The sequence below is a fragment of the Mandrillus leucophaeus genome, unplaced genomic scaffold (assembly GCF_000951045.1).
Source record: "Mandrillus leucophaeus isolate KB7577 unplaced genomic scaffold, Mleu.le_1.0 Scaffold39, whole genome shotgun sequence".
Taxonomy (NCBI): domain Eukaryota; kingdom Metazoa; phylum Chordata; class Mammalia; order Primates; family Cercopithecidae; genus Mandrillus; species Mandrillus leucophaeus.
Genome location: NW_012104142.1, coordinates 396,021 through 408,291, shown reverse-complemented (window position 1 = coordinate 408,291; position 12,271 = coordinate 396,021). Strand labels below are relative to the sequence as shown.

The window sequence follows — 12,271 nt, the reverse complement described above, 5'->3', positions numbered from 1 at the left end:
AGGATGGTCTCGATCTCCTGACCTCGTGATCCGCCCGTCTCGGCCTCCCAAAGTGCTGGGATTACAGGCTTGAGCCACCGCGCCCAGCCCCAAGTCTATACTCTTACATACTCTACCACACTGCCTCCCAAACTGAGCAGTTCCACTTGTCCTATTTTTTGCAATCTAAGAGACAGCCTGAGGAATTTGCCTGATGAGAGCTATCACATCTAGACAGAAGTAAAAGAAGAAGGCAAGCTGCAGAACAAGGAAGTGACAGCCCTTCATTTACTAATGAAGCATCTCTACAACAGGAAACCAGGCAGCTCTCAGGAGTAGAAAGTAAAGTAGAAGGAATAATTCCTTGGGCCTCAGCCATGCTTATTCTTAGGGGTTTTAAATCTATCACTATGGCAAAGAGTAGTGTCTCATTTTATTTTCTAAAGCTAAAATGCTTCCAAATATATTATTCCAATCCCTGTAATTCATATATTATATTTTTACTTTCTTCTCCAAATACCACAGAATTGAAAAGAGAACATTTAAAAATACAATTAATATACTTACAATGATACTTAGAAACGTAAAGAAAGCTAATTCTATATTGAAAAATCATCAGATTAAAAATTACTTATTGAGGCTGGACATGATAGCTCATGCCTGTAATCCCAGCACTTTGGGAGGCTGAGGCGAGGTGGATTGCTTGAGCCCGGGAGTTCGAGGCCAACCTGGGCAACGAAGTAAGACCTCTTCTCTACAAAAAAAAAATTTTTTAATGAGGCGGGAGAATTGTTTGAGCCCAGGAGGTCGCAACTGCAATGAGCCGTGATTGTGCCACTGCACTCACACCTGGATGACAGGAGTGAGACCCTGTCTCAAAAAAATAAAAAAAGTACTTAGTGATCTGGATATGTACAAACAAGACTAGAAGAGAGGACACAGAGAAGAAATTCTGATTTATAAACTTCTGTGCTATTGTACAATATATTACTTTATAATCTATTGATTTTTTAAAAACTATTCATCTCATGAAGTTGATTATTAAAATGAAAAAAAGCAAGCAACCAAATAGTAAAGCACCTTCCTATTTGTTTAATATATACACCCACCATGCACACATAACTATATGCATACACAACATGAACACAGATATTGACAAAGTCTGGAAAATATATACCAGAGAGTTATTTAACACTTGTTGATTCCAGATAGATGGGATTGGGAAATTATGTATGTTTGTTTTCTTCTCTTTGCTTGCTTACATTTTTATATTTTCAATAACGAAGACATGACTGCTTACATGATAAGGAAAAAGTTAATTTTCACTTAAATGTTAAGGCCAGGCACGATGGGTTATACCTGTAATTCCACTGCTTTGGGAGGCCTAGGTGGGAGGAACACACGGCCAGGAGTTACAGACCTGTCTGGGCAACACATTAAGAACCCATCTCCACAAAAAATTTATTAATAAAAAATTAGCTGGGTGTGGTGGCTCACACCTGTAGTTGTAGCTACTCGGGAGGCTAAGGCAAAAGGATTGCTTGAGCCCAGGAGGTCGAGGCTGCAGTAAGCCATGATTGCGCCATTGCACTTCAGCCTGGGTGACACAGTGAGACCCTGACTCAAAAACAAAACAAAACAACTTTAAATAGAAGCTCACTGTGGCAGTGCACATAACAGGAAAAAATTTTAAACAACCTAAATATCCTTTAACAAATGGGTAACAAATAATTTCAGTCCTAAGATGCAATACTATAAGACAGTTTAAATGAAGTAACTACAAATATGTAGCTATAGATACTTCAACAAGACTAGATAGATCTAAACACATTTGTGGAGTAAACAAGCAAGTGGGATAACAATAATAACATAATAATCACATAAATGTTTTAAAACACAACAATCTAGAATATTGACAAATAATACATATCAGTGATATAATATATATCCTGAAAAGAGACAGGAAAACTATACACACCAAATATCTGTTAACAGTTAGAACAAAAGAGGAGAGAGGAATTAAACTGGAGAGTGGTATAAAGGAAATTTCAGTTACACATATTAACATTTTAGCTCTTTTCAAAGAAAAAGGGCAAGAACTTTAGGTGCAAGCATTTGTCAGTGATGGCAGGATCGCACGTTTGTCATACTTATTCTCTTCTTTTTCTAGATTTTAAAATTTTTTCTTCACACAAAAAAAATCATATTCCACATGTTCAAGTGTATTTTAAAATTAAAAATACCACAGCCAGGCACAGTGGCTCACGCCTGTAATCCCAGTACTTTGGGAGGCTGAGGTGAGCAGATCCCTGAGGTCAGGAGTTCGAGACCAGCCTGACCAACATGCAGAAACCCCGTCTCTAGCAAAAATACAAAAATTAGCCAGGCGTGGTGGTAGGCGCCTATAATCCCAGCTACTTGGGAGGCTGAGGCAGGAGAATTGTTTGAACTGGGGAGGCAGAGGTTGCAGTGAGCCGAGATAGTACCATTGCACTCCAGCCTGGGTGACAGAGCAAGACTCTGTCTCAGAAAAAAAAAAAAAAAATTAAAAATACCAAACCAGTTTCTTAAATGGCATATACATACAAGGAGTTGTAACACTGCACATCTCAACTGTACAGGAAACATGTGAAGCCTGTTTCCCATCTGGTTGAACTGTCACACGCTCTTCACCTGTCACCAAGTCACATGGCACACCCTAGAAAGACAGAAAAAAACTAGAATTATTGAAAATAATGGCAAAAATACGTTTTGGATATTTAACAGTGTGTTCTCTCTACTACCACCAAATTAATTTGTTTCACAGTTAAAACAAAATGTTCCCATGGCCGGACACGGTGGCTCATGACTGTAATCCCAGCACTTTGGGAGGGTGAGGTGGGCGGATCACAAGGTCAAGAGATCGAGACCATCCTGGCCAACATGATGAAACCCTGTCTCTACTAAAAATACAAAAATTAGCTGGGAGTGGTGGTGTGCGTCTGTAGTCCCAGCTACTCAGAAGGCTGAGGCAGGAGAACCACTTGAACCGGGAGATGGAGGTTGCAGTGAGCTGAGATCGTGCCACTGCACTCCAGCCTGGAGACAGAGCAAGACTCTGTCTCAAAAAAAAAAAAAAAAAATCCCAATGCTTTTTTCCCTTTTATAAAAAACAAAGTAAAATAAGAGCCACTCTCTTACACAACCTGGGGAAACTTGGAAACATCTCAAATCAGCCAAATCCTCAGGTAACAAAAGCATGAGACACTGCAGCAGTTTCACATTTTAACTTTGTACATCTCTGAACTATCTGACTTCATTAAAATGAATTGTTTCTATATTCGAGAAGAACATTATAAATACAATTTAAGAATGTAGAGACAGGCTGGGAGCAGTGGCTCACACCTGTAATCCCAGCACTTTGGGAGGCCGAGGCAGGCGGATCACGAGGTTGGGAGATCAAGACCATCCTGGCTAACAGGTGAAACCTCATCTCCACTAAAAATACAAAAAATTAGCTGGGCATGGTGGCAGGCAGCTGTAGTCCCAGCTACTCAGGAGGCTGAGGCAGGAGAATGGCGTAAACCGTGGAGGTGGAGTTTGCAGCGAGCCGAGATCGCACCACTGCACTCCAGGCTCCGTCTTAAAAAAAAAAAAAAAAAGAATGTAAAGACCTCCTATTATAATTCCCTGAGAGGGAGCAATATTAATGCTATATCAGGGTGATCAATCATTCTGCTTTGTCTAGGACTATTGGGTCCCCCAGAATGGAGGACTCTTGGTGCTAAATCTGGAGAAGTCTAGGCAAACTGGGATGGCTGGTCATCATAATGGCCTGAATCTAATCATGGGGAAACATCAGACACATCCAAACTGAGGGACAGTTCACAACACAACTGACCTGTAGTCTTCCAAAATGTACAAGTTATGAAAGACAAAGGAAGACTGAGGAACTGTCCAAGATTAACGGAAACTAGAGATGTGACAACTAAATACAGTGTGAGACCCTGAAAAGAACCCTGCAAGGGTGGAGGATGGGGTATAATGGTCAACTGATAAAATCTGAATATGGACTGTGTACTAAGTAAGAGTAATCTATCAATATTAAATGTCCTGCCTCAGACAAATATCCTGTGTAAAAGTCTGTTCTGAGGAAACACATACTCAAGTATTTACAGATAAAGAGGCATTACGTATGTAAATTACCCAAACTGTTCAGGAAAAAAAAAAAAGAGAGAATGCAAATTACCTACCAAAACTGGTTAAACTCACATTATAAAGTCATAATAAAACAATGAACCAAAATGTAGCCCATTTAGTGAAAATGATGCCTCAGACCACAGGGCTTCAGTCCTTTCAGTTTTGAAAAGGTGGCTTCAGTCTTTATCATTAGTTTTAGCTGATAGCACCAGAGGGCTAATCTATAAAAGGTAAATTAAATATTACAGAGTAGTGCTTAACTCTGAGGGGACAAAGGACTACAGAGTTTTGACTATAGCAACAATATTTTATTCCTTAGAAAAGTAAGTGAAGCAAGTATGACAAAATGTTAAGATATGATGAGGTGGTGTAATAGGTTCAAGCTTATTTGTACGTTACTTTCTCCATTTCTCTACATACGTAAAATGTTCTTTAATATTGTATTTCATTCATTGTACTGGGCACATGTTTTCACATTTTTGTATCTCTGAAATCAAGGTGCATCTTTAGAATTGATAGCATGTCAGAGTCAGTTGGCAGCATCTTTTTCTTTCTTAACTGTATATAAAATAATGGCACATCTTACAATTGACAGCCTCTTAGATACAATGAAATATGGTAATTTCTTGTTAACAGTAAATTACTACAAACATCTTTTCTCACTCCCACCACAAAAGAAAATTAAGAAAAAAATGAGCAAATATTTGGTAATATACTGACAGCAGCATTACTCTTTTCGAAGATCTCGTGTGCCAGTAATTTTAGAGGGCCACAATACACTCCAGACTTTGCTGAGAAGTATTTCTGGATTGCGTGATAAGTCTTTCCACTGTTTGTGGGGCCTGAATGAAATATTATCTTCCGCTGCACAGCTCTAGCATCTGGGTACCTAAAACATGAGTAGGTAAACAGCTTAATCGATTAACCTCAAAATCCATCCTGGCAAAGGTATCAAATGAAACAAATACCAAATGAAATATCCTCTTAATATTCACAAGATCAAGTCTTTGAAAAACTAAACAATGGGTTTAATATCCACATTAAAATAATGACTGGTTTCCAAGAATGGTATTTACTAACTAGAGGACAGAAAAACCCAAATGCAAATTAATGTCTTGATATTTTTCCCATTGTACAAGTCTCTTTTTCTCGGCGGTTACTAAAAATAAATTTAAACTGCTATCAGTTCCATACTATGTTCACATCATTCCCACAGCTCTAAACACATGACTCTAAAAGCAAACATTCCTAGGCCCCTGAATTCCAACATACACAAATATAATAATGGAGTCTTCTACCTCTGGCCATAGTGGAATAACTGGCACTAGACTTGCCCTCCCACTAAAAACAAGTACAGGTGGAGCATGGTGGCTCATGCCTGTAATCCCAGCACTTTGGGAGGCCAAGGTGGGAGGATCACCTGAGGTCAGGAGTTCAAGACAAGCATGGCCAACGTGGTGACACCCCGTATCTGCTAAAAATAAAAAAATTAGCCAGGTGTGGTAGCACACGTCTGTAATCCCAGCTACTCAGGAGGCTGAGGCAGAAGAATTACTTGAACCCAGAAGGTGGACGTTGCAGTGAGCCGAGAACACACCACTGCACTCCAGCCTGGGTGACAGAGTGAGACTCTGTCTCAAAAACAAAAAACAAAAAACAAAAAAACCAAAAAAAAAAAGTACATATATGTATGTTGTGCCTCATATGTTGCAAAGAACTAAGGTGAGTATAGCCTACTAGATGTGGGCAATATCCAGCCTACATGATTGGAAAGATACCAATTTAGGTAAACTTGGTAAAATCCAAGTCTTTTTTTTTTTCCCAGAAACAACTACATTTTCTCATCTATAGGTAGCTAGGGGCAACACAGTTCCATTCTAGAGGGAAACAAAAGGGAGAGCCCCACAAAACTTTGGGGGCAAGGGAGAGACTCATCTGACACTTCTTTTAGAGGTCAGGGTTTGTATATCATAATTCAAGTTAGAATAAGTGAATTAAACTGAATTTGATGGAATGTGAGTAAACCTAGAACAGCATTGAAGCACTGAAGCATTACACAACCTGAAGACTGAGAAGGATATATAATCTGAAGGATCTTTTTATTTCCCCAAGGTCTTTTGCACTGGAGACAGCATAAAAGAGTGAACAAGTGTTGGGATGAGAGAAGATGACATCAATGTGTGAGTTCAGTATAACTGGGGATAAACTAGAAGTACCTGTGATTTTATACTCATCTTATTACCTGCCAGGGCTCATCTAGCCATGGCAATGTTTGCCTTGAATGGCAGTAAAAGCCTTTCTTTGTTGAATCAAATACTACTACACTATTACACTTCCACACTATTTATTTGGGGATGGGCTGGGAGTGACAGTAGCCTAGTAGTTCAGCTACCTGATTACAGCCCCATTCTTTTAGAAGCACACTTCTGCCAAGGAGTGGTTTGTACTGCTGTGTTTGGTACATTTAGTCTTTTTTCTGCTAAAAGTTTTCCTTACCTGTCCTTTAGTGGAGATTTTATTCATCACAGGACAGAATAATCAAGGACAACCAAAATCCTTTTGTTAATTTCAGTACCTCAGCTATCAACATTTCTGAGGTATCATTCAATGTTCCTCTGCGTCATGGAGTGAAATTCTTGTTTTATGGGTATTGGGAGTGTGGGAATGTGATAACCTAAACAACCTTTGCTCTGAAATTCCATTTTTTCCTCTTTCCTTGAATTGTATTGACCTATAGAGTTAATTTCTTTTGTACTTTTTCAAAGAAAATATTAAAAATCAATGGTCTCAAAAAAAAAAAGTACAAAGCAGGGCAAAATACATGCAGTAAATGTGTGGGGACATGGGCCATAGGCAGTGCAGGACTGCAATTCTTGAAAGAATAGAACACTTGGGATGAGCCATACTGCACCCCAGTAAGGCATAAGGAGGTAGAACCCAAGCAGAATATGACAGTCTCACTGAAGTGAGCAGCAGAGATCAAGTTCGGAGCAGCTAAAATGTGAAGACCAGAGTGTGGAAGAGAAGGGTGCATAGAAGGAGAGCCCAGAAGTCTGTGTGTGGGTTCCCTGTGAGTTACTGGCCAAGGGCTGGGCTAACCATGTACAAGGTAAGAATCGGCAGGGTCTAGGAACGAGCAGCCTACCAAGGGTTTGAGTGGAAAGTCTCAAAGATGTCTCAAGTGCTAGGGGATGTTGCAGTTCCAGCCACGGTGGAAAGAACTCATTAACACCCAGGCACTCAGCTAAAACACCAGGAAGGCCATAGCTTAGACTTAAGGACAACATCGTTAAGTCACGGCTATTCTAGATCTGCCCTAATAAAACCTAAAACCACACTCAATGTGCATCAAGGTGAGATACCAGTTAATTGCCTAACAGAGTTAATTGCCTCTTTTTATTTTAGGAAAACAACCTAATCCAGACTCCTTATAATTTATTATCTAGAATACAATAAAAAAATAATGACCATGAATCATCCAAGATTAGAAACTGAAAATTTCAAATCCACAAATGGAGAAACTAACCAGTTAGGTGGTATTCTTAAGTCACTGATTTTACGTAGATCATCCTTACAGTCCAACACAGGAAATATTTGTTTGGCATGTCTCAAGAAAAATGGAAATAAATCATCCACATGAGCTGGAAAATAAAATACTGTATTAACATGTGCAATCTACATAAAATTCATAACTAAATTTAGTGAAATCTTTTTTCTTAGTAAGCTAAGGTGCGGGGGCATTGCCAGGATAAAAAGAAAAGTCCTCTCCAGGCGCAGTAGCTCACGTCAACAATCCCAGCACTTTGGAAAGCCGACCTGGAAGGATGGCTTGAGCCCAGGAGGTTGAGGCTACACACTGAGCTGAGACTGAGCCACTGCACTCCAGCCTGGGTGACAGAGCGAGACCCTGTCTCAAAAAAAAAAAAAAACAAAGGAAAAAAAGAAAACAAAAATAGAAAAGTCCTGAAGTTACGGGCTTTATCCTTTTCTGGGATCCTGTTTTGTCTTAATTTTTCCTTTTAATTTCATTTATATTTTCAGGAAAACAGGAAATTGGCTAGCAACCACCATGTTCTACTCTTTTAGTACAAACAGGCAAAGATTAGCATTGGCAAAAGTTAAATTAAAAATAAAGAACCTAGACATGTACATTACAGAGATGAAGGTACAAACATTTTTTAAACTTCGAAAACCACAGACAGGCAAAACATGTGTTTGTTCCTCAGCAAGAATTCTCCACATCTTAGTGGCTCTGAGAGGAGGCTGGGGCATGTCCCATTCTGCGTTGTATCCTCAGTGCTGGGCACAAGATACAGGTCTAAGAGTCAAATACATAACCAAAACCAAACTGCCTGTGGGAATAAAATGATGATATTCTGATTTTTTTTTTCTTTTATAGCAAGAACTTTGTCCTGATATGAGGAAGAAGGAAGCCAGCGGCAGAAACAGACAGAATCTGCTATGCATTAATTCTAACTTATATAAGAGCTTTATTTCACTGGGCCCCAGTCTTCCTCCAGTCTAAGACATATAGGTGATGTAATAACTAGCTCAGGGACCCAACATAAAAGCAAACAACCTAGAAGTCATCCTGTCAAAGCACTGAGTTATTTACAGAGGATGTTACCAGACCCATTCTAAACCAAATAAGCCCTTCTAGAGAAATGAACATGAAGTATGAGAAGAAATAGAAGGTATGTTCAATAGGATTTTAAAAAGTCTCTAAACACTTGCCTGCACCGAAGCAAATATCATTCAAAACAATGTGAATGTCCACATCTAGGGAATGAGACTGCATAATATAATTTCTAAAGCTTATGAAAGCTTGGTGGAAGAGACGAGCTGTAGAAACACAAAATGAAAAGATTTAAGGCTTAGTTCTCATTTTAAAAAGCACACAGAAACACCACACCAAACTCCCCAGAGAGTCTTTTTTTTCCTTTTTTTTTTTTTTTTTTTTTTAGTACATCTGGTTTATTACGATCTGGGCTAAAACTGAGCTAAAACTGAAGTCCTAGCACAGCATGAAGGAAGGCTGCACCTGCAGCTCTTCTGCTGTGCAGTATGGCTCATCAGGTGAGCCTTGCCAGTCTCCCACCCAGCCAGAAGCAAAGGGCAGGGACGTGTCTCCATTCGACAACTATGTACTTATTTCCAGGTCACACAAGGGGTCGCACAATCCTGACCAAGCTGTACTGTAAGAGGTAATAAAATATCTCTATGAAGATGTTTTGGGCCTTACCATCAAGTCCATAATCAGCACCCAGTTTCTGAACTTCTTTCCTCTTGTAAAACTTGTCTAAGACCTTCTTTACTTCATCTAGAAGAGAGATGTCAAAATTTAACATGTTTCCTTATCTTAGATAAATGCTGAAAAAAAGGCAAAAGAAGCTTGAAGCAGTAACACTAAAGGCAGCAATTTAATGAGTGTTGCAAGAACTAGAAGGTTTCAGTTGATCCTTCTTTATGAATTGATATGCGATGGGAGTGTTAAGAAAAATGATCAAGTCAAACAATGCAACACCCTGTTATACCTCAGAGGAATGAGCAATGCACTCTGGGATCAGAGGCAGCCTCAAGCCTTCACCAGGCCATTTATACGTAGAGAGCCACAGTGTTATTCACTTATAACTATTCTGCACATCCAAACAGTGAGCAGCTAAAACACATCCAGAAAGACAACCAATATAGCAAGGACCAGACCCTCATGCTTAAGGAAGCCAGGCTGATCTTAAGTTTGAGGATGATGATTTCAGGGACAAAAGATTACACTTGTTCTGTGCTACATGGCAAAACTAAAGTCAGTGGGAGCAGATTTCAGTGGAATTTATACAAGAACTTCCTAACAATTAGAACAGTGAAAAGTGAGAGCTTCTTGACAATTGAATTACTCAAGCACGGGTTAGATGACTGTCATGGGTGACAGCAGAGAAATGTCTATGCTATTGGGAGATAACATGCCACTATGAATCAATAATCTTACAGGTAAAAATATTTTAAACTAATCAAGCTGAGACTGTATTATGGTTGTATATGTTAAAATACTACAGCATTATTCAATAAACATTTTACTGACTCAGCCACACACTATGTATTTCTAGGAGGAGAAGCCACAATGAGGACACAGCCTTTACCCACGAAATTCAGAAAGGCCAAGTGGCCTGCATTTTTACCTTCCACAAATGTGCCAACCACATTTTCACACAGTCCAATACACACAACACTCATTGAAGAAATCAAGCCTGAACAGAGCATCCCACTAACAAAACTTTGACAGAATGAGGAAATTTCAGAATCACTGGTTTAGTCACTAGATCTGCCCACAATTAACTATGAGATACACATACACACACAGAGCGTGTGTGTGTGTGTGTGTGTGTGTGTGTGTGTGTATTTATATTTCAGACCACAGGCAGATTTCTGGGTCTCTGTTACTTTGTGCTGAGTAGAACAACAGTTTCTTTTTTTTTTTTTTTTGGAGATGGAGTTTCACTCTTGTTGCCCAGGCTGCAGTGCAATGGCGCGATCTCGGCTCACTGCTACCTCCACCCCCTGGGCTCAAGAGATTCTCCTGCCTCAGCCTCCCAAGTAGCTGGGATTACAGGCATGCATCACCATGCACCATGCCCGAATAATTTTGTACTTTTAGTAGGGACAGGGTTTCTCCATGTTGGTCAGGCTGGTCTCAAACTCCTGACCTCAGGTGATCTATCAGCCTCAGTCTCCCAAAGTGCTGGGATTACAGGCATGAGTTACTGCGCCTGGCCAACAGTTTCTTGGTATCAAGGGTAGAAAAATCAATGACAAATAAACGATTGGAAAAAAGCAAGTGCAATTGCTTGGGAAAATTCTGCTGACCTATAAACTCGATACAAACTAAAGACAGATCACATTTATTTAGAATTAATCTATTTTCTGTGACTAATACTACCATGTTATATAAGATTCATGCTGCTTTACTCAAATTAAAATGCTTCCAAAATATGAAATTTCCCATTATGTAAAGTAAAAGAAACCAGTTACAAAAGACTACATACTATGTGACGCTATTAATACGAAATATACACAACAGGCAAATCAACAGACAGAATGTGGATTAGTGGTTATCTGGGGCTAAAAAAAAAAAGATACTGGGGACTGGGGGACTAGAGTGACTTGCTAATAGGTATCAGGCTTCTTTTCATGGTGATAAAAATGTTCTAAAATAAAATTATGGTGATGATTGTACAATCCTGCAAATATACTACCAATGAATTATACACTTTTAAAGGGTGAATTTCTGGTATGTAAATTAAAATTGTATCTTTCTTTTTTTATTTGAGACAGGGTCTCACTCTTGTCACCCAGGCTGGAGTGTGGTGGTGCAATCTCGGCTCACTGCAACCTCTACTACTACCCAGGCTCAAGCCACCCTCCCACCTCAGCCTCCCAAGTAGCTGAAACTACAGGCGCACACCATCATGCCTGGCTAACTTCTGTATTTTTTGTAGAGATGGAGTTTCGCCATGTTGCCCAAGCTCGTCTAACTCCTGGGCTCAAGCAATCCACCCTCCTGGGCCTCCCAAAGTGCTGGGATTGCAGGCATGAGACGCTGCGCCCAGCCTAGTCTTTTTAAAAGAACATTCTGACTGCAGGTAGAGAATTGAATGGAGGGATCAAAGGCATATGAGGAGACACATAAGGGGCTATATGTGCAGTCCAGTCAAAAGATGGAAGCTGGCAATTTAGACTAAGCTGGTTGCAGTGGAGAATGAGGGAAATGAATGAATTCAATATTTATGAGGTAGAATCAACAAGATTCATCAACTGGGCTTTCTCTGATTGTTAGATGTAGGGGTGAGGGATGGACGACGACCAGGTTTGACCTGAGCACCCAGAGAAGCAGGCTGGAAGGAGGAGCAGGTCTACCAGGAGGAAGGTAAGTTGTCTTGACATGCTAAGGTGAGGTGTGTGTAAGAAAGACAAGTGGAGACACCTGGTAGGCAGCGAGATATATACGTCCAGGGCGAAGGAGAGAGGTCCAGGGTAGAGACAAAGATCTGAGAGGAATACTGAATTAGTGAGGGAGAGAGCGAGAATGAGACACCCCATAGGGAACACAGAATAAAGCAGC

The 12,271-nt window shown here is 39.9% G+C and overlaps 1 protein-coding gene across 2 annotated transcripts in view; it reads right to left on the bottom strand.

Moving 5' to 3' along the window:
- SUPV3L1 (suppressor of var1, 3-like 1 (S. cerevisiae)) overlaps positions 1–12,271 on the bottom strand; it is a 29,873-nt gene that overhangs the window by 14,567 nt on the left and 3,035 nt on the right. For both annotated transcript variants that reach the window (XM_011991021.1, XM_011991020.1), the window contains 5 exons: positions 9,401–9,478; positions 8,893–9,000; positions 7,685–7,799; positions 4,879–5,047; positions 2,566–2,677 (listed from right to left, as the gene is read on the bottom strand). In XM_011991021.1, the coding sequence (XP_011846411.1) occupies positions 2,566–2,677; positions 4,879–5,047; positions 7,685–7,799; positions 8,893–8,956 (460 nt within the window). In that variant the 5' untranslated portion in view covers positions 8,957–9,000; positions 9,401–9,478. The remainder of the gene's footprint in view (positions 1–2,565; positions 2,678–4,878; positions 5,048–7,684; positions 7,800–8,892; positions 9,001–9,400; positions 9,479–12,271) is intronic.